Source organism: Toxotes jaculatrix, chromosome 8 (assembly GCF_017976425.1).
Source record: "Toxotes jaculatrix isolate fToxJac2 chromosome 8, fToxJac2.pri, whole genome shotgun sequence".
Lineage (NCBI taxonomy): Eukaryota > Metazoa > Chordata > Actinopteri > Toxotidae > Toxotes > Toxotes jaculatrix.
The window spans coordinates 415,509-436,660 of NC_054401.1; the positions used below are offsets into that span (position 1 = coordinate 415,509).

At 46.1% G+C, this 21,152-nt stretch overlaps 3 protein-coding genes across 10 annotated transcripts; all 3 read left to right on the top strand.

Moving 5' to 3' along the window:
* Window positions 1-1,458: 1,458 nt before the first annotated feature.
* LOC121186351 (semaphorin-4A-like) lies at window positions 1,459-9,573 on the top strand. Its single transcript, XM_041045044.1, has 14 exons — window positions 1,459-1,677; window positions 3,209-3,369; window positions 3,507-3,569; window positions 3,804-3,902; window positions 3,996-4,086; window positions 4,440-4,562; window positions 5,315-5,442; window positions 5,837-6,018; window positions 6,209-6,347; window positions 6,990-7,179; window positions 7,282-7,397; window positions 7,719-7,882; window positions 7,979-8,049; window positions 8,395-9,573. The coding sequence occupies exons 1-14, from the start codon at window positions 1,593-1,595 to the stop codon at window positions 9,072-9,074; spliced, it is 2,292 nt and encodes a 763-aa protein (XP_040900978.1). The 5' UTR covers window positions 1,459-1,592; the 3' UTR covers window positions 9,075-9,573.
* Window positions 9,574-11,125: 1,552 nt separating this feature from the next.
* Window positions 11,126-15,897, top strand: LOC121186218. 3 transcript variants are annotated; one of them, XM_041044901.1, is made up of 8 exons: window positions 11,126-11,584; window positions 12,508-12,535; window positions 12,813-12,839; window positions 13,779-13,889; window positions 14,259-14,315; window positions 14,432-14,554; window positions 14,933-15,046; window positions 15,474-15,897. In XM_041044901.1, the coding sequence occupies exons 1-8, from the start codon at window positions 11,541-11,543 to the stop codon at window positions 15,582-15,584; spliced, it is 615 nt and encodes a 204-aa protein (XP_040900835.1). In that variant the 5' UTR covers window positions 11,126-11,540; the 3' UTR covers window positions 15,585-15,897. The 3 variants fall into 3 exon arrangements, with proteins under 3 accessions (XP_040900835.1, XP_040900837.1, XP_040900836.1); XM_041044903.1 differs by having other exon boundaries at window positions 14,933-15,014; XM_041044902.1 differs by lacking the exon at window positions 13,779-13,889.
* A 512-nt stretch (window positions 15,898-16,409) lies between these two features.
* On the top strand, window positions 16,410-21,072 carry nudt17 (nudix (nucleoside diphosphate linked moiety X)-type motif 17). 6 transcript variants are annotated; one of them, XM_041043476.1, is made up of 10 exons: window positions 16,563-16,609; window positions 17,249-17,320; window positions 17,612-17,704; window positions 17,853-17,969; window positions 18,448-18,631; window positions 18,825-18,850; window positions 18,962-19,054; window positions 19,160-19,258; window positions 19,507-19,640; window positions 20,200-21,072. In XM_041043476.1, the coding sequence occupies exons 2-10, from the start codon at window positions 17,309-17,311 to the stop codon at window positions 20,363-20,365; spliced, it is 924 nt and encodes a 307-aa protein (XP_040899410.1). In that variant the 5' UTR covers window positions 16,563-16,609; window positions 17,249-17,308; the 3' UTR covers window positions 20,366-21,072. The 6 variants fall into 6 exon arrangements, with proteins under 6 accessions (XP_040899414.1, XP_040899411.1, XP_040899410.1 ...); XM_041043480.1 differs by lacking the exons at window positions 16,563-16,609; window positions 17,249-17,320 and adding an exon at window positions 16,410-16,428; XM_041043477.1 differs by lacking the exon at window positions 17,249-17,320 and having other exon boundaries at window positions 16,547-16,609; window positions 20,200-21,070.
* The last annotated feature ends 80 nt before the right edge of the window (window positions 21,073-21,152 follow it).

The following is a 21,152-nucleotide window of genomic DNA, read 5'->3' on the forward strand; positions in this document are numbered from 1 at the left end:
TGTGATTACAGCTGTTGTCCCACAGACGGATGATCCTGAAACAGCAGCTGTGGACACTGAGACCAGACGCAGCTCTTTGATCCTGGTTTAGAAACATGAAGCCGATCACTGACCTGACGGTTTCACACGCGATGTGATCGGAGAGAGGACGTCTCGGTCTTTACAGTCAATGTATGGAAGGACAGTCCTCGTCCTCTGCGCCATGATGTTTGTTCTGGAGCATCTTCTGTGCTGAAACCCGAGCCGCAGTGACGGAGGAAGTGAATCAGAGCGAAACAGAGAAACACGTCTGAGTTCCCTGATCGTTTCTCTGAAACTGATCACTCATAGAAACTGTGGGCGTCTCCTCAGATCAGACCTCAGATCAGACCTCAGATCAGCTCCTGATCTGCTGTCGAGATGTTGCTGCTGTTTTACCATCACGTGACACATCAATGCGTCACTGAGGCCTCATTCACACCTGGTGTTAACATCTGGTCACAGGTGTGAACGCAGCCGTGACGCACTGAGTTCCGGTCTCTCAGACCTGATTCTTCCACACTGAAGGACCGCCCACTCGACTGACGTCCTCTGTGTAAGCGGAAGTACGCACTCATTCACACGTGTGCACAGGTGTAAAAGCTCCTGGAGGTAAATCAGGAAGAGGCCGAGCAGAAACGACAGGGCTCTCGTTGCTTCTTCTTCTTTTATCTGTTTATAGGTGCAGCATGAGTGCGGCTTTGGACCGGCCTGAGATCGGAGGGTCGTGGGTTCGATCCCTCGGCCCGGGCGCCTCACTGGGCAGCCCCCTGCCCCAGCGTCTCCAGTGCGTGTGCATGCTTGTGTGTGTTGCGTTCACTTGCTGTGGGTAAAATGCAGAGAGTCATTTCCTCAGGAGGATCAATAAAGTCATTAGAATTAAAAACATTTCCAGTGAACTCGGCACAGGAAGTGCTGCAGGAAGTGCTTTGCTCCGGTGACGGTGAGATCCAGTGACGTACTGAGAGCTGCCCACCTGTCACCGACTCACCTGAGCTGCAGGTGTGAACGGGGCCTGATGATCCTTCCTCTGCTTCTGATTGGCTGCTGCCTGCAGACTCACTGCACAGCTGGTGTCACATCAGGGACCAGCGAAGAAGAACTCTTCCTGATGAGCTGTCAGGTGAGCTGCAGGTACCTCAGCACCTGAGTGAATCTACTTAGTTACTTTTCTGTGCTGCTCACGTGACGCACCACGTGTCTGTGATGTGTCATTACAACAGCATGATGATGGTGATGATGGTGTTCAGAGAAGCTTTGAGCCTCCCACCTCCTCCCTCCTCCTCCTTCCTCCTCCTCCTCCCCTCTCCTCCTCCCTCCTCCCTCCCTCCCTCCTTCCTCCTCCTCCTCCATTCTCCTCCCCCCTCCCCCCTCCTTCCTCCTCCTCCCCCCCTGACCTCAGACCACAGTAAGAGGAAGCTGAGTGCTCTGGGTGTTTCTTTGCAGTTGCAGTCTCTTGAGCTCTGAGTGTCGGTGTGTTCAGAGCTCTACATTCGACTCTGAGGAGGAACAGATTTTATTTTCTGTCTGTCCTCCATCTCCTGAATCATCCCTCCATCCTCAGCTCTCCCGTCATGGCTCCATCAGTCGTCGTCCTCCTCCTCTGCCTGCTGGGCCCCGCCGGCTCTCTGCCTCCTCCACGGACCTCCTTCCTCCTCAGTGAGTCCATAAAACGTTTCTGATCCGTTATCACTTGGTTACGATCGGTTGTCTGTTGGAGGATTGTGAGAAGAAGTAAAGCGATCAGTCAATGATCTAATGATGCGTGTGTCTGTTTTTAAGTTATTCATTTACTGTGAAATTTTGTTCTGTACTGACTCAGATTTTCACGTTGGTAACGTCTCTGCTCAGCTACTTTATCACAGGACGCAGAGACAGTGAGGACGCATCATTCGACAGCTGATTTCTTTATCGCTTCATGTTTTGATCTATAGAATATCAGAAAATGTTGATCACGGTTTCCCGGAGCTGAAGGTGAATTTCTGACTCACTGAAAAACGGATCACTGATCAAAGTATTTGCAGATTCATTATTCTGATCTGATCACATGTTGTCCACTGTTCCTGAGCGACAGAGGGACAGGCTGTCCCCACAGAGACCTTTCCTTTTAAAACTCAGTGCAGGATTTTACACTTCCTGTGTAAACTGTCTGATTTTGTGTTGAATTTATTACACAACACTTTCTTACTTCTTACAAACTTCTTGCACTGGCTCTTAGCTGCAACACACAGGAAGTGGCGGGGCCCTTTCATGTTTGGCTCGTGAGCTTCTTACATGACAAACGACTGAAAGTTCATGTGAAAGAGAAGAATTTGATCCAAAGTGAATGAAACCGGCGGCTCCCTGTTGTCCCCCCCTCCCCCTGAAGGATCCATCGTTAATGGAAACATATTGATTAGTGAAGCTTGAAGGTTTCAAACCGCCCGTCAGCTTCCGGCGGCGACTGATCAGAGATCAGCTTCGTTAATCTGAGCTGAGGTTACTGATTGATTTTACACTTTCTTTGGACTTTTGTGGCTGTGAAATATTCATCGTCATCATCACTGCCACTCAAGTGGGTGTTGCCGTGGTAACAGGCGTTCATTCATGACTGTGGTGCTGATAAAGAGAAGTGAATCTGCTCACACACACACACGCAGCACAGAGTGACTAAATGGAAACACTGCATGGTGTGTGAAGGTGCGAAGCAGCTGCTGAGGCGTCTCACGCCTCCTTTGTTCTGCACACATTCTTATTTTAGTCTCAGATCAGATCAGGCAGCGTTTCTCTGAACCGCATCCTTTCTAAACCTGGACCCGCGCAGTCGGCCTCAGGCTCGGGACAGGAAGTGGTGCTGTGCGTGCTGTGGTCAGCTGACTGCAGAGGCAGACGTTCTCTCTCCGCTCTCTGTTTTAGCCTCGGTCTGGTTTACAGTTACTGCCGCCACAAGACCACGTTAACGAAAACCAGGTCTCTGTTTAGTCCTCGCTGATGTAAAGTTTGATGTGACCAAAACCCAGTGACGTGAACGAGCTCAGCTTTACCTTTACCTGTGTGTGCAGCTCCACCTGCAGGTCTGAGCCCCAGCTGACGGAGGCTGAGGCTGTGATGAGCTGCAGCCTCAGTCAGTGTGTGAACCTCCTGCTTTGTGCGTCCGGTCGTTTTGTCCTGTGTCGTTTTCACCGCTGCTGTTTGTTGTTTTTGTGTCCAGACTCCGCAGACAGACCTCTGGTCCACTTCGGTCCCCCCGATGTCCACAACACCACCACGCTGTTGCTCAGCAACGATGGCTCCACCCTGTACGTCGGGGCGCGAGATGCTGTCCTCTCATTGGACGTTAGTCAGGGTGATGTCATCAGCCTGAAGGGGAAGGTGAGCTGGACTCAGGTTTACTTCAAGTCCCAGAAATGAAACCAGAGACACAGAAGACGATCTGAGACCCGAGGCCTGATCACCCTGCTGCAGCACTGATCTCTGACCTGCCGTGTCTCTGTCCGTCTTTTGTCCAGGTGGAGTGGCGTCCGTCACAGGCCGAGGTGAACAGCTGTCAGGATAAAGGGAAGAACCCAACGGTAATTATGAGGCTGGTCCCCGTCCTGTGCTGAGCGGCGTCTGACTCAGAGAGCAGGTTCTGTTAATGAAGAGCTCTGTGGTCCAGGTGGTGACAGGTGATGTCATCACACAGGTGTCTCAGTGATTGGAGGGAAGCTCGGCAGCTGGCCTCTCAGTGTTTGTGTGTGTTGTCTTTGTTGTGTTCATGGGGGCGACACAGGACCGGGGACGTTCACCTTTCTGTCTCTCTGCAGGTGGACTGTCCAAACTTCATCCATGTGTTACAGCCGATAAACTCCACCCATCTCTACGCCTGTGGCAGCTACGCCTACAGCCCCCATGAAGCCTACATCGTGAGACCGCTCAGAAACCGAATTCAGTTCAGATTCATTCATGTCCAGGTCTTATTTGAGGTTTTGTCCATCATTTGTCTCCGTCTCCTTCAGGAAGCTGAAAGCTTCTCCATGCTCCAACATGACGGTGCCAAAGGTCGCTGTCCCTTCAGCCCCTTCCAGAGGAACACCGCCATCAGCGTCGGTCAGTGGGCTGAGCCGCAGCGTGGTGATCAGTTTATTAAAGACCAAACAGATGGAGTGAAGGTCTGAGTCAGTTCTAAGAATCCATGAAGGAGCTGTGTCACATGATGGATTCATCAGAACATGAATGACACACACTCACTGAGCTCTGATGTGTGAGGTGAACATGAACACGTGATTGGCTGATCATGACCAAGCAGGTGAACAGGTGTTCCTGAAGTGCTCAGTGAGTGTATGTGAGTTTTGTGTTGCAGAGGACAGTGTCAGAGTCGAGACCCGAATCTCCAGCATCTTATGTTAGTCCGTCTCATTGGTCCCCGTGTGTCCTCAGTTGTTCTGTCCATCTGTCCTCAGACGGAGAGCTGTTCACCGCCTCGATGACGGACTTCAGAGGAGTCAAACCACAGATTTCTCGACACTTCAGCAAAAATAATCGCCCAGACGTGAACCTGGACCTGTCAGTCAGTTTACTGGAGGGTGAGTGAAACCGGATCAGCGGCGATCCTTAAAGCGACGCATCCGAGACAACACCTCTGAGACTAAAGCTGAGTCCACGGAGGTCCAAGAGAGGACAGGAGACATCGGGGTGCGTCTGTCTGACGCAGAGAAAAGTCTGAAGTGACTGGAAACACGTTTCATTAGTTAACATGAAACAGAACCAAACGCTGCTGAACGTCTGGTACTGGTCGGGTCTGTCGTGGTGGTGTCCCGCAGGGTCTGGGGTAACCAGGGACACCAGCTGTGACTCCCGACTCTGAGGACGAGGACCCGACAACCTTTAAAACACCAGCAGATGCTTTCAATGTGATTTTTAAAAATCATCATCACAGACTTCACATACATTTAGTCTCCACATCCCGTCAGCCAGACCTCACTGCAGGCGGCAGGCTGTACTTCCCCAGTGATTCACTTCCTCTTTGTCTCAGAAAATCCACATATGGTTTGACATGCTGGACATTCTCACTCAGGACTTAGTGTCCATAACTGTCCTGCTCGTGATTTAAAGCCGTGCGGGATGATTTGGAAAATGATCAGGAAGAAAGATTTGTAGTCATCAGGCTGGAACATGAAAAACATGGAATGGTCCTTTAGATGATTCCTGTATTATGTTCTTTATCAGCCGCTCAGCCGAAAGCTTGATGTGCTCTCAGATCTCGTTTCCCCACATTCAGACCACGAGGCACAGCAGAGATGAGCTTCCTCTTCTGTCTTCACTTCCTGTGTTTCAGAGCCAGTGTTTGTGAGCTCGACGTCGGACCCAGCAGAGAAGAAACTCTACTTCTTCTTTACTGAAGTCGGGAACGAGTTCAGCTTCGTGGACGATCTGAAAATGGCCCGAGTGGCACAAGTCTGCAAGGTGACTGTAAACAGAGGAGCCGCCGCCGCCGCCGTCACGTGACGACACGTCAGCACTGACGCTAAATGAAGTCATCACAAGTTAAAATCAATCAATAGATAAAATCAACACAGCATCAATAATCACAGAACATTACTCAGTATCTCATCAGTGAGTTTCATACGTCACTGCAGTGAATTCAGACCAAACCACACAGATGTGATCAGACTAAGGACAGGATAAAAGCCTGGAGCGTCTGCTTCTCACTGAGGGACGTCTCCTCGTTTTATTCACCATCATGTCCCCGAGCTTTGACCCTGATCAGGGACAGTCCAGCTTTACACCCAGAAATCTGGTGAACTTCAGATCCTTCACATGCAGCTTAGCTGAACTTATCCCTGTGATGGTCTTACAGGACGATGTTGGTGGACAGAGGACTCTGCAGAAGAAGTGGACGTCCTTTGCCAAAGCCTCTCTCCTCTGTCAGTCTCCCAAACAGCTTCCCTTCAATGTTCTCCAGGATGTGTTCACCCTGCAGCCACCAGAGGGCAGCAGCAGCTTAGACACCCTGTTCTACGGCGTCTTCTCCTCTCAGTGGTCAGTGAGCAAGAAACCGATGAAGCCAGCGTTCGATTTTCCACCTGTTCTGTTTGTTCATTTATATCAGTGTTTTCTTTATTCTGTTTCATCTCTTTCATTTATTTATACAATGCTTTGTTTTGAATAGTAAGAATAATAAGAGTTATTAGTTATTAGTGATAACGGTGTGTTCTCTGGGCTCTTTCAGGTCCTTAGGTCCACAGTCTGCAGTTTGCGTCTTTAGGCTGCAGGACATCAGGACGGTGTTTGCTGGGAGCTACAGGACCTTGGACCTGGAGACTCACCAGTGGAAGCCGCTGCTAGAAAAACACTGGTACCTGGGAAAGGTGAGGAGGTCGCTATCACACACACACCGGCCATGTTGCACCAGCACAGTTAAATCAGGTTTGACTTAACTGCATTAACTGTTTGATGTCAACACCGCGTCACATGACTAAATAATGTGAAAGTGATGCTGGTCCTTTGATATTTGTCATATCATTACACTCACATCACGGAGAGAAAGATTAATCCCTGACTGTCTTCAAACCACTTCCTGCTGCTCTGAAGCTGTTTCCAGAATCCTCTGACCACCTGGTTGGTTCATGTTGTTCAGTTTGGAGCGTGTTGTTGTTTAATAACTGACTTTCTCAAAGATCACCAGGGAAATTTGAACACACTGAATCTGAACTGCATCAGTTATTTTTGCAGTTCCCTTCGTGGTCACAACTCGCTTCAGGGACTAAACCACATTCAAATTAAGACTGAAACCCAACACACATCCAGCAGCTTGCACAGAAAGGTCATTCAGTCACGTACACATGTTCACTTTCTTACATCACATTTAAAAACCTGTTATCGTGGAGAAAAGGGGAACGGTGCACCTCAGGGTTTGGTCCTGGGCCCAGGTTTGTTCCCACTGAGTCTGTTTATTTGAAAATGCAGATTTAACTCTGTCACTATGTCACTGAATGACTCTCCCTTCACAGTGTGGGCTGGGCAATGCCTCAGATTCTGATTTAGCAGAGGTGAAGAGGAGCTTCCTGACCAGCAGCGATGTAAAACCAGTCACAGACGGTCCAGTCGTGGTTTCTTCAGGGCAGCGATACAGTCGCGTGGCTGCAGTAAGGACGGAGGCAGCCAATGGCAAAGAGTATACCGTCCTTTTCCTTCTTACAGGTGAGATGTCGCACAGTCAGTCGCACCAGTGAGGACAGCTTTAACCTCAGGACCTGATAAAGGTGCTGACCTTGCTGCCATGTCTTTGTCTCTGATGTCCAGAGTCTGGATTCCTGCACAAAGTGGTTCTGTTTGATCAGGGCGCTTCGCTCATTGAGGAGATTCAGGTCTTCAGAGAACCTCAGCTGGTTAAAAGCATCGTGCTCTCCTCCACCAAGGTAAACCTCAGACCTTCAGGTACACGTCGGGTTAAAGTATGAGTGAGTGATGAGAGACGCGACGTGTCAGAGACGTGCAGGGAAATGAAAGGATGGTCTGAAAGCTGCTTTGGTAGATCTCAAAGATCAGGACCTTCTGAGAGCATGTAAAGATGGAGCTGATCCTAACTGTCAGACCATCTTAAGCCTCAGATGTTCTGTGGTCTGGCTGAGCTGCATAGAGTAAAAGCTTTGAATGAAAATGAAGATAATTTGACTGATTGGTTAATGTTTGCGTCTGTGCTACAGAGTACGTGTCACAGTGTTTTTCCCTTCCTGTAGGGAGTAGTTTATGTGGGGACCTCTGAAGGCGTGACGGCTGTACCCGTGGCCAAATGCTCCATCTACAGAAGCTGCAGCCAGTGTGTTCTGGCCAGAGATCCTTTCTGTGGATGGAGTCTGAGCAGGGAGGTCTGCTCTGCTCTGGACAGCAGTTCTGATGCGATGTGAGTGAGAGTTTCCTTTACACATGGCGAGTCTTCGTCATAAATAAATGGCATAATCAGCCCTGTGCAGTGACTGACAGGCCGTTTACTCCTCAGGGTTCAAGACCTGGAAAATGGCAACGTGGAAGAGAAATGTCAGCGACAAGCCAGAGCCAGTCAGAGCGCAGGTAACAGCTTACTCAGTAAACACAGTCAGTCACTTCAGAAACCTGGTGCCAGCAGCGCTGAGGCTGATGGGAAGTTATTTGGTCATAAACCAAAGCATTGGGCAGAATAAAAAGACCTCAGGATGTCGGAGGCCGAGAGGGGGGGGGGCTCTGAAACCCGAGTTTCAGTATTTGTCACTAAATCGTGTTCACATGATGCTTTTCCCTAAATTAAGGTTTTCAGTTTCTGGTCAAGATAAAATAAAGTTGCAGTTGTTGTGTGCTGACTTCGCTGTACGGAGCCTGGTCCTCCTCATCAGCCGTGCCTCTCGCTGATGTTTATTCCGAATGATTTCTGTCCTGCAGAGGTCAGCGTTCATTTGAATGAAGTGGTGAGACTTCCGTGTCTGAAACCTTCCAACCTGGCCACTCTGACCTGGACCTCCCCTCAGTTTGAAAACCTGACAGAGAAACTGTTCATCCAATCAGCTGACGGCAGCCTTAGCTTCCTCGCCGCCGCCGCCACCTTTGGGACCTACCACTGTGAGGCAGAGGAAGACGGCTACAAGGTGGTGGTTGCGAGCTATACGGTGGGACAGATGGCTTCTCCGCGCTTCATGAACCCCTCATCACATGGGGACAAGCACCATATGTCCAACAGTGAAGACGGGTTTTATGAAGACATCATAACTGAGGAACCACTCAATCCTACGAAACTACCCTCAGGAGACGCACAGGACGGAGGTGATGAATTCACAACCAATTTTAATGACAAGACCGCCGCCAGTAAAGAAGGTTCTGGTTTGAAAAGCAGCGTTGATGGTCTGAACCTCACTGCGACCTCCAGAACAGACACCTGGTCCGGGCAGCAGCCGGTTGAGAAGAGTTACTTCAGTGAGCTGGTTGTCGTCTCGCTCCTGCTGGTGATCTGCATCTGCGTCCTGGTCCTCGCAGGGGTCCACACGTGGCGCCAAAGGAAAACTGGCCTCAAAATGGATCCTCTGGTCGGTCGGGAACTCAGTCCTGAGCTGAAGGTGGTGGAGTAACAGAGTGGGCTCTTCCCACTTTGTGCAAGTTGCATCAGGAACTTTGTGCTGATCAGAAAGATCAATACTGAGTGATCTTATGAGGTTTTTAGAGATTTTAAGATTTTGAGTTTGTTTTCCAAGTTGTGACTGAAGGAGGTTTTATTTCAGATATGGAGCAGCTCAGGGCGCCTTCGCTGAAAAGCTAAAAACAGAAAAGTAGAACTAGATTCATATTTCTTAGAGTTTCAGTTTGAACATCAGCTTCATTTTTAAACTCACTGGTGCTTCCTCCAGTTTTGCTTTCACTTCTGAAGAAGACAGAATCCTAACTTAAGGACAATTTAAGTTAGGATAGACAACTGCTCCGGGGCCCAGGACCCCCAGAGGCCCCAGGAGCGGCATTGTGTTTTTATTTGTTTCATAGTGACGTTTAAATGTTTTGTTTAAGTTTTGGGGATAATTTTGATAAATAATCAGTTTGAAAATCAGCGAGAAAATAAACTGAATCCTTCACTGATACATGTGTTTTATATGAATGTGCACAGTCACTGATCACTTTGTGTAAACGAATGAATGTAATGATGGCCGGGACCAATATCTCAGTTATTATCAATAATCTGAACCTGACGTCTGTAAAAACTCAGAGGTCAGAGCAGCAGTTTGTTGTCTGTGATTTTTGATCATTTATTTAATTCTATTTAAGGAGAATTAGAACTTTGCTCATGAGAAACGCTGTCGCCCCCATGTGGCAGAAATGAAAACTACACAACATTGAACGTTTTCTGTTTTTATTTAAAGTGAAACTGGTGATTCTGTGTAGGAAAATCTTTCCATCCCAAAATGTGAATCTAAGCTTGAAATGAAATGAAATGACGTTGCTGGGCACGGTGGTGCAGTGGTTACAGCTGTGGCCTCACAGCAAGAACACTGGGGTCTGATCTGTTTGTATGTTCCCATGTGCTTGCATGGGTTCCCTCTGGGTTCCTTTGGGTTAATTGGTGACTCTAAATCAGGGATGGGCAAACCGTTCCACAAAGGGCCGGTGTGGCTGCAGGTTTTTGTTCCAACCAATGAAGAGCACACAGTTTGACCAATCAACTGTCTGAAGACTGAGATCAGTTGATTAAATGAGTCCAGTCTGGTTGGAACAAAAACCTGCAGCCACACGGCCCTTTGTGGAACGGTTTGCCCACCCCTGCTCTAAATTGTACACGTGTGTGAATGTGATTTTTTGGGAATTGTGTGTGTGTGTGTGTGTCTGTGTGTGTGTCTGTGTGTGTGTGTGTGTGGTTCAGGCTGTTCCCTGCCTCCCACCCACAGTCGGCTGGGATTGATAAGCAGTATAGAAAATGGATGGATGGATAATATGAAGATTCACCAGTTAAATGAACCAGTTGTTTTTCAGTGACTGCAGCGATGGAAGCTTTGCTCTTATAGAGTATTCCTCTGTGTTTACTTTGGTCACAGACATTAAACTGCAGCTTTTCTTCCCCTTTAATGAAAGTTTAAAAGATTTTGTTCTGATGGCTGAATGAACGTTTTCCCGCTCCCTGTGGTGTACTTGTGCTTCACTGCTTCCTCAGAGAAAATAAATGAAACAGCAAACGTTGGTGTTTGTGTGATCAGTGTTTTACAGCAGACGCAGGTTCAGGTTCAGTTATTTCAACATGTTCGTGGTTTGTGTTTAATTCTCAGATTCAGATCCAGATGTTCAAATCTTTACTGGTTCCAGTTTTAACACACAAAAAAACAACCAGTAGAAATTTGTCCCAGTTAGAAAAGTTCTCTCACACTCGTTTAGATTCTGTTTGTTTTCTGTAAAATTATTTATTTAATGTCACTTTTTTTTTTTTTTTTTTTATGAAACCGTGTGAGTTCAGTGGGAGCGTCTCTGCCCAGATGTCTGAGCTCAGTAAACTCAGCTCCATTCTCTCTGACCTGCTGTGAAGAGGAAGTGATGTCACAATGACTCGGGGGTGGAGCTTTGTACACTGCCTTCAGGCGTTCAGACTCAGCACACGGACTAAATCTGCATGATTTTACTCACAGTGGTGATTTTATTTGTGGGAGTGACGTGATTTTGGAGCCTGAGTCAGACCTGAACCCACGGACCTGAAACACATATGAAAGATTGATATGATTCAGTGTGACATCACTTCCTGAAGTTATCATCATCTCTGATGTCCGTCCTGCAGAACTTCATTCAGAATCCTGCTGTTTTTAAGTTTCCTTCAGAGTCACAGTGATCCAGTGAGAGGAGTCTGTCCATCCATGGCTCACTGCAGACGGCCTGAGCTCTGAGCTGCAGCTGATCCTGAATCACCTCAGAGTGAATCCAGTTTCCATCATGACTCTGAGCCATTAGGCTGCTGCTGCTTGGTTTATTGTTATTGATTTTTTCAGAGATGAAACTGATGCTCGACATTTAGTCGACAAGGAGGAGGAGGAAGAGGAAGAGGAGGAGACAGGGAACCAAACTGCACCATGAGATCAGACCGATCAGGACCACAGGACTCGCAGCAGCTGAGGTGAGCTGATCAATACCTTTATCAATATGTTCATTGTAGCTTCTGTGACTCAGTCTATTGATCTGTTTTACAGCTGTTTACATAAACGATTGTCTCCAAGCTGCAGGTTCAGTTTGAATTTTCTCTTCCTGTGATTTTGGATCACAGACTCTTTCTTATCTCCAGTTTCTCTGCACTTTATTATTCAGATGATTCAGATCATTTCATTCCTCAGCAGCTGTGGCAGCAGCATCACGACTGAGGAGTTCAGGAGGTTCACACATCCTGATCAGTCAGATTGGTCCTTTGACTCGGTTCATGGTCTAAGTTCAGCACAGCGTGATCCTCGTTCATCCACTGCTCATTTAAAGGCTCAAAGCAAAGAGGAGGATGAACAGAAACATGTTCAGACTGATTCTGATTCTGTTGAATTGTGTTTCTCTGACACACACACTCACTGAGCTCTTCATCAGCAGCTCTTCATCAGCAGCTCCACATTCACGCTGCCTCCTTCATCCCTTTGCTCTCATGGATCCACCTGATGCTGGAACCCCCCCGCCCACACACACACACACACACAGTGAATCAACTCCTCTGTAACACAAACAGAACACTGGAACCTTCAGGACGGAGGTTCTGAAGTTCTCACTGGATCAGATCAGATTGTTCCTAATAAACTGACAACTCATGTTTTTTACAGCAAAATCATCTTTATTCAGATTTTCAAATAGTAAGACTCATGTTTTCTGCCTTTCTCTGATTGGCCGACAGCTTCAGCCAATGTGACGCTGCAGTGTGTGATCACAGAGACAACGATGGCGAGGATCCGAGTGGCGTTTCAGTTTCAGGAATCAAAAACATTTATCTGAACATGTTCACGTGTGACGTCGCAGTTTGTGTCACATGACTTTACAGACTGATGATTGTGTGTCACTGTGTTTCAGCTTCAGCAGGAAACCAGAGGGAAACATGGTGAGTGACTGTCAGACGTGCTGATAAACTGAGAATCAGCCTGTTTGTCCACTGATGTCAGATTTAACATGAAAACATTTTGAAACACTTGTTTTTACTGATACTTTAATATTTTCTGTAAATATTTGAATCTTTATTTGAAGAAAATGTGTAAAAGTATTTTTGAAAAGATTGAGATTCAGTTTCTGATGTGACATGAATGCTGAAGAGGATCTGTAGGTTTTTAACTCAGATAAATTCCTGCTGAAGTTCTGACAGAATCTGTGTTTGTCTCCAGGACCAGGGGGACCTGAAGACTCTCGGGGTGAGTTCACTGCTGAGACCAGGTCTAATGAAGCGTCTGAGCCAAAACACTGCAAACACAACAAACAACAACAGCAACATGCATTGATGCATTATTGATGAATTACTGGTGCCATATGGAACCATTAGCTTAATGGACAACAACAGGAAGTCAACTGATTTGTTTGGTTTTACTTTTACTACAGCCCCCACAGGTCTTCAGCAGCTTTTACCCCAAAGCCTCATGGGACCTGTAGTTGTTCCATGGCCACAGTGCAGGAGTTGTAGTGTTCTGATGTTTTGGAAAATCCTCTTGTTTACGGTCGTCTCTGTTAGACTGTGATAGGCTGAAGCACCTGTCAATCAAGGCCACAAAGTTTTTTAAGCCTTAATCTATCCTCAGTGAGACTTTTATTTTGAAAGTCTCTCCTCAGACTGGCAGTAGAAGCTCAGTGATGTGATGATCAGGTAGAAACCTGTGAGTTCCTCCTAATGCAGGTGTCAGTTCAAATCATCACAACTCTGAATTTTCAGTTTGGTTTGTTACAGATGTGAGACACAAAAATCAGACAGATGTTTATGATGCAGGGAAAGTGTCTGATCTGTGACAGCAGGTACAGGGCTTCAGTCGGTGAACAGCAGATAGTAAAGTCGATATGTGACGTATGTGGCAGTGAAACTTACCAACGCTGATCATGGGTCACAGGTCACAGACCCACTGCTGCAGTTAGGCCTCAGGCAGCAGCTGACAGTGTTTCGATGGTGGCGGCAGAGACACACATACGTATCTCTGAGAGCTGAGCTGCTGAACAAACTGTCCTCACTTTGTATTTGCAGACAGAAGCTGGAGGTTTTTCTCCTTGACTTCAGTTCAGTCAGAGTCTGGTCACGGCCGCGTCTGGTGGACATTAGAGGTTTGTCGGTGTCGTGTTGATGTATTTTTCTGGGACTTCCTGTCCAGGCGGTGGAGATGGTGCTCGGGCTGCTGGACGTGTCTCTGGGTTCAGTTCTGCTTCAGGTGAAGACTTTCTTCAAGAAGGAAATCTTTGTCGTCTTCATCGCCGGAGTCTGGGTGAGGAGACAGTTAGTGCTGTTAGCGCTGTGTGCACACGTCACTGTGCATATGTGTGCATGCATGGACCTCTGTGTTAGCATGTGTGTTTCTGTGTCTTAAAAGTGTAACTGAGACCTTGTGTACACCTGGTACTAACGTGTGCTCTGATCCAGCCACTGGCTAACACTGTGTGATCAGATCTCAACGTGCAAACAGTGTGTTGAGCTCCGTTTGTTCTGCTGCCTGCTCTTCTGTGTGTTTCCTAACAAGTGGACAGACTTTGAATTTAAGGAAAACTATAAAGAAACAGACTGAAAACGACTGTTTGTAAATGCAGTGATTTGATTTAAGGAGCCTCAGTGTTTGACATGTTGATTTTTGTTTCAGACCATCCTGACCGGCTTCAGTCTGCTGTGTGGAGGCAGGAAACCTTCCTACTGCTGTGTGAGCTTTTAAAAAGTTTATTGAGCTTAAGAAGGACAAGATTTGTAGCTGTGTAGTTCAGAGGATGTGATATCTGTATGAATCCCTGCAGAGCTGACTGTGCACTGCGTTTCCAGGTGAGGTTTAATGTGACTCTGCACCTGGCCACGCTGATGTTCTCGGCTGTCGCCTTCGGCACCATGGTCAGACACGTACCCTACTGCAAGAGCTCCTGTGGATCAGTCAACCGTGAGACCACGGTGGGTTCACAGTGACCACAGACAGGTGGTCTGTCCTATTCATCACTATCTGACTGAACATCAGTTAGTCAGTGAGTCACCGTTACACAACACAGCAGGAAGTTACTGAAATCACAGTAACTGCTGGTAACGTAGTGATAAATGTTACCTAATCACACACATGGCTCAGTAGCTTTTAAAATCACATGTCAACAAAGCCGTCAGTGAACACTTCAGTAATTCAGTTAAACTGTCAGTGACTTTCACAGGTCTTCTTTTATTCATCCTGGATGAACGGAAATGGTTTTGTGTGAGATGACAGAAAGTTTCAGCTCATAACTCTGATTTAGTTTTTAGATCTAGTTTTAGTTGGAATATGATCCTGCGCTGTCTCTGCAGGTTCTGGTCGGTGGGATCTTGGCCGTCCTCATCACCATCCTCCTGGTGGAGACGCTCGTGAGCCTGGGCGTCATTCTGACCGGTCTCTGCTCCATGTTTTTTAACCATCCACAGGTGCGACGATGACGGCGAACTTGCCGTGGGCTCATTCTGTGGCAACCTTAATCTGAAGCAGCCCATCAGTAATCTAGTGAAATCTATAGAGCATAAACAAGTAGTTGATTTATTGATTAGTCGATCACCAGAAAAATTATTGGCAGCCATGTTGATCATCAATTAATTGTTATCATAATTTTTTCTAGTAAAAATATCAGAATATTTTCTGGTTCCAGTTTCTCTGATGTTTCTCTGTCCTACATCACAGTAAACTGGACTTTAACAAACAAAGACACTTAAAGATGTCACCTCGGACTTTTTGGAAACCATGACAGACCTTGTTCATTTGGACATTTTGTTGACAAAGCAACTAATCGAATAATCGAGTAAATAATATTCTTGAATATCTCTGATTATCTTATCTGGTTTTTCTTGTGCCCCACAGGAACCTGAGGACCCTGAACGCAACACCAGCACCACCTCTGAGCCTCTCTGCCTCCCCCCTCAACAACACCTGGTGACACCTGCAGGTGAAAACATGAAGACAGACGGCTGATGGACGGACAGAATATTTTTAAACCCACAGTAACTGAAGTTATGGATGTGCTGAAGTTACTGGTTTTAATCTTGTCTCACAGAGTAACTTACCACCAGCGTTCTACTGCCGTCTCTGATTTAAAATTTCGACTCTGTTGCATCTGTAACCACACCCACCAGTGATGTCACAGTGCACTGACACACCCTGGAGTATACTGTGACATCACAGCAACAAGTAGAACGCTTTAAGTCAAGAAGTAGAAGCAGCACTGCTACTTTACACTTCTGCTCCGTCATATTTCCTGTATTTCCTGCTGGTGTTACTCGTTCCTCCTCCTCGTTTTTAATTAAAAATTTTAACCAAAATATATATCTTTCTTTTGTTTTTATTTATTTCTTCATTACACTGACATAATCATGTTTCTGTGGTCATGTTTAACTTTTTACATTTGTGGTCAAAGTTAAAGTTTGCGGAAAGTATTTGGTTAGCACAAGAGTAGTAAAATCTTAAAATACCTATTATGCATTAGATTAGCATTCAAGTCCCTCGGTTTCTAAAGCCCCAAATTCCCAGAAAAATGCAGAGGACACGATGTTGTCCTGACTCTTCTCCTGGAGAGCTGGTGGTAAATTATATTTCTTTGTATGGATCATGATAGATTTTGGATTTTGGATGGATTTCTCCCTGAATGATTATTGAAGTCATTTTTAGCAGAGGGAGCTGTCACCCGACTTTATCTGTTGTTTTTATCCAGTTTAAATTTTAGATTTTCCATATTTAAACTGATTTAAAATGAGATTTGTACGATATCGCGAGACTTTGCAGTGACGGCCGTCCTGCTGCCACTGTGACACGACCCTGGGTAAACGGTTGTACCTGTTCGTGTTTGTTTATTTGTTTGTTTATTCATTCATAGTTTCGTTTGTTTTGGCTCGGTTCCTATGCTTCCAAAATTTGGGGGCTTTTATTTTGAAGTGTGGGATCGGATGTTAGTTCCGGCTAAAATGGCGTGAGGGACGTGAGTTGGTGTCTCTTCTCTGTCAGTAGGTTTCTAACGTTTCTACTGTTTCTACTGTGTCTCTGACCGCGTCTCTTTGTCCAGTTAAAGTCGAGACGTGGACAATAAAACACGAAGCGGTTAAAGCAGAAAAGTCTCCGGTTTTATTTCCGCACATTAAAGCTCGTTACTGCGTTTAACATTCACTGAAGCGTGTGGTTACTGTTTGTTTACTCTTCGTGTTTTTAGTCCAGCGTGTTGCTAGTTGGTTGGTTGGTTAGTTATTTGGTTTGTTGGTTAGTTGGTTGGTTGGTTAGTTGGTTGGTTGGTTGGTTGGTTAGTTGGTTAGTTAGCTGTCGCTGACTCACTGTTCGCAGACCTTGTTGCATTAAAACCTGTTTAACATGAAGGGTTTATCCTCTGTCATCATTTGTTCTCAGGGTGAATTTTTTTTTCTTTCTTACATTTACGCTGTCGATTCACTGATTAATTTTAGACCATGAAATGTTTGAAAAAGTTTCTCAGAGGACAGAGTGGCCTCTCCACTCTCATTATATCAGCGTGATTGAGGTGAAAGAATAAAATGCAGCCCCTTCAGCAGACAGACATTAAAATGTACAGGTTAAAGGTTAAAGGTTCAGTCGTTTGGATGTATGGATGATGATGATGATGAACCTTCCTGCAGGTGCCTTCAGCTTCTGTCGTGCTCAAACAGCAGCTTTCAGACTGACAAACGGATCCTTCCATGCTCATTGTTGTGGTTTAATTTCTGAATGTGAGTTTCACTTTCACTTGGCTTCTGTCTGAACTCATTTTAATGTGTGCCAGGCCAAAATCTCCCACACGAGAAACGTCCACAGCTGCTTGTAAGATTGTCATAAATTTTCCTCATCACATTTATCTCTCCTCCAGCGCCACCTTCAGGACAAACTTTACATTTTTACCCTCAGTTCAGGTCAGGCTGTAAGAGCTGAGACATCCTCAGTGTCCTGAGTGTCCCTGGCTCAGATCAGATGAACAGATCTCCTGGTTCTCTCTTGTCTTGCAGCTCAGAGGAAGAAGCAGCATGGACAAAGTGAGGAGGATCCTGGTTTACATCTGTAAAGACCGAGCAGCTCCACAGCGAGCTCAGTTTGTTCAGGTTGGTGCGGTGATGCTGGATCATTTAAAGGAAACATCTGAGAACGTTATCTAAAATGTGGGATTGTTCCTTTAAGTAACAGCACACATGACCAAACACAGGATACATGGGGTCAGCCTGGCTTATTCCTTCTTCTTCATCTGGTCAGAGTATAACAGGTCACTTCACAGACGGTGGTGATGACGAGGTGGAGGTGAACTGCACTCTGGAGAAAAACCGGTTTATTCTTTTCAGAGGAGACAAAGGACAAATGATCCGTCTGAAGGTCAGACACACTGAATATTTACCTTCTGTTTTTAAAGTATAAGGCTGGAAATATTCTGTATTTTACTTATTAACATCAAACCCTGTCTACAGACTCACACCAACAGTGTCAGTCCGTCTGAGCCTCTCAGCTCAGCCCATTGGTTCCTAATGAAGATATAAACCTTTAAAAACTCTTCACAAATATACAGTGTGATTTTTAAAAAGCTCAGTGATTTATTAAAACAGCAGCTCAGCTCAGTTTTTATCCGACAAAGGAAACAGCCATCTGTTGGGGACTATTTTCAGCAGCGGATTAATCTACAGTTGCTGTAGTGTCCCAGTGTAACAGTGTGATACATCACAGCACAACTACGACAGGAAGCAGTCAGAGTTTGATCTGTGCATGAAGTTTGTTAAGAAGAAGAAAAACAGAACATCAGCTGTTACACTTTAATATTTAACCCTCACATTACGATCCTGTTGTGTTTCTCTCCCAGAGGCCTGCCTTCTGTCCCATCAAGCACCTGTCAGTCACAGAAGCAGCTGCAATCCCACTGGACATTCAGCAGCGTGGAGTGGATGTGGGCGTGGCCATACTCCTGCAGACAGCCAATCAGAGAGTGCTGCTGACACGACGGGCGCAGGAGCTTCGTATATTTCCCAACGTCTGGGTCCCTCCAGGTCTGATGCACACTGCGCTCTCTAAACACTCACACACACGCACACACACACGCACACACACACATGCACACACACATGCACACACACGCACACACACACACACACACGCACACACACGCACACACGCACACACACACCTCTGAGTGTTTCCGTGCTTTTTAATGCTTCTGTTTCTTGGTTTTGCTTCTCGAAGGTGGCCATTTGGAGCCAGATGAGACGGTAAATAACTTCTGAAATAGTTTTCTGTTCCTCAACATGATTTAACGTGACGTCTGCACAGACATCACGGTTCATACCACTATACTAAATATTTTTATTGTGTGTGTGTAGCTGCTGGATGCCGGCCTCAGGGAGTTAAAGGAGGAAACTGGACTGAAGCTGGAACCAGAGAAAGTTCGTCCAAAAATACTGGGACTGTGGGAGGTGAGACAGACACTGACCAACAGGAGGCGTGATAGAAAGACATATCTATGTTCACTGCATTTTGTAAGGAGAGAAACAAACCGTCTCCGTCTGTCTGTCTGTCAGTCAGTGTATCCTCCCATGCTGTCCAGAGGACTTCCTCAGAGACATCACATAGTCATCTACATGCTGCTGCATTCCTCCCTCTCTCACCTGCAGCTACAGGTACTTTGTGACTTCAGTATGAGGATAATGGGAATTTAGAAATGTCCTCAGTCACTTGGACATTACCTTGACAGCTTTGGTGTGGCCTGGATGACTTGGACTAGATTTCGATGTTACTCTGTGAATGAGTATCTCAGCATCTCAAACCTCACCACTGGTTCTGTGTTGCTCCAGATGAATATGTAACAGGATCAAGCTCCATGTTGTGTCTTCAGCAGTTTCCATCTCTTTCTGTCTCGACCCTGCAGTCCTCTCTGAGCCCGTCTCCAGCTGAGGTCAGTGCCTGTCTGTGGGCCGACAGTCGGCTGGTCAGAGCCATCGTGTCGGCCGTGGATGGAGAGGACGGTGAGGTTCGACTGGGCGACCTGCCGAACAGCATCAGGTATCACCTGTGTTTTAGATGAACACCTGGAGCCCCGATCCACGACAGAACAACTTTTCTTTTACATGTAGATCTGGTTCAGGTGTTCCCCAGTTCATTTGGTCTTAAATATGCTAAAAACATTTACCTGCCACAAGAAGAATTTAAACTCGATGGGCAAATTTTTTTTTGTCCATTTAATATTTACTTTTCTAGCATGGCTACAACATCAGGACATTAAAATCAGCTCTGTCTCACACCGACAAACTGCACCCACGTAACCTGTGAACATAACCTGTGTTTATGTTCACAGGTTAGGTTTAAACTCTTCTTGTGGCAGGTAAATAAATGTTTATAGCTTATTTAAGACCTTGGATGTAAATCCCAAATTTTTCTCCTGAAATTTCTATTCTGACCAGCATCAGTCTGTAACTGTCTGCAAATAGAAAACATTAGCTTTACAATGAAATGCCCAACATTTAATAAAATGTTTGTCATGTTTTGTTGTTCTGATCCTGTTCAGTTCATCTGTGATGCCTTTGACTTCCTCCTGACCTTTGACCTCCTGTTGTGTTTCCAGTGTGTCGCAGGTGTCTGCACATGGAGCTCTTTGTGACTTGACTCTGCCACTGGCAGTGTTTGTTAGTCGGGCGCCAGCCAGTGAACCAGATGTGGAGCGGGTCAGCACCGGTACTAAGTTTGCCCTGGAGCTATGGTTGAGGAGCTTGGAGACACCTGACCCCTGACCCCAACAAGCTAACCCTGCAGGCAACAGGAAGGACTGTTCAGAATCAGAGAAATGACTGTCTGTAAATGTGACTTTAATGAAGTCTGAACTTGTCTTGTTTTTCAATTAAACACATGAAGAAATGACAGAAATGAGTTTTCAGCTAACACCACTTAGCCTTTGTCCCACCAGGAGTTTCACAGTGGCAAAACACACTCCTGGACAAGGCCAAATGTCCACATACTTTTGGCCATATAGTGTTTCAGTGTCATTTTAATAAAAAGGTTTAATGACTTTGTAATTAAACAAAATACATTTATATCTTTCCTGTGTGACACTGTGACGTCGATAATAACCTGCACATTTCACGCTGTTTCTTCTTCAAGTCATTAAACAACACGAGCCTGAAGAATCTTTGCTCTGAAGAATCAGAGCAAAGAGCAGCTTCTGTCGTTAAGTATAAAGTCCTAACAGCATAAGTTAGACCAGTGGTCCCCAACCCCCGGGCCGGGGACTGGCACTGGTCCGTGGGCCGCAAAGAGAGAATGCATAATTTACGTTATTTGTATTTTATTATCTGATTATGAAAGATGTTTAATTTTGAAAAATTACTGTATTTTCTCCGCCACATCTGTCAATGACTCACTCTTGATGCATGTCAAGATGCTTGCCTCGGTCACGTCTTATGTACGTCTAGTGATGGTTCTCTGACACCCGAGGTTCTGACACATGCGCGGTACTATGAAGCATTTGTATAGAACCACTGTGCCGAGGTGTGGTTTGGTTACAGTACTGACGCTTGAAGG

Bases quoted from the DNA above. Each gene is read 5' to 3' on its own strand.
- LOC121186351 (XM_041045044.1), top strand. From the start codon at position 1,593: ATGGCTCCATCAGTCGTCGTCCTCCTCCTCTGCCTGCTGGGCCCCGCC. The intron at 4,087-4,439 runs GTCAGTGGGCTG...ATCTGTCCTCAG, and splicing joins GAACACCGCCATCAGCGTCG to ACGGAGAGCTGTTCACCGCC. The intron at 4,563-5,314 runs GTGAGTGAAACC...CCTGTGTTTCAG, and splicing joins GTCAGTCAGTTTACTGGAGG to AGCCAGTGTTTGTGAGCTCG.
- nudt17 (XM_041043476.1), top strand. The intron at 18,632-18,824 runs GTCTGATGCACA...TGCTTCTCGAAG, and splicing joins CAACGTCTGGGTCCCTCCAG to GTGGCCATTTGGAGCCAGAT. The intron at 18,851-18,961 runs GTAAATAACTTC...GTGTGTGTGTAG, and splicing joins ATTTGGAGCCAGATGAGACG to CTGCTGGATGCCGGCCTCAG.
- LOC121186218 (XM_041044901.1), top strand. From the start codon at position 11,541: ATGAGATCAGACCGATCAGGACCACAGGACTCGCAGCAGCTGAG. The intron at 12,840-13,778 runs GTGAGTTCACTG...CTTCCTGTCCAG, and splicing joins GGGACCTGAAGACTCTCGGG to GCGGTGGAGATGGTGCTCGG. The intron at 13,890-14,258 runs GTGAGGAGACAG...TTTTTGTTTCAG, and splicing joins TCTTCATCGCCGGAGTCTGG to ACCATCCTGACCGGCTTCAG.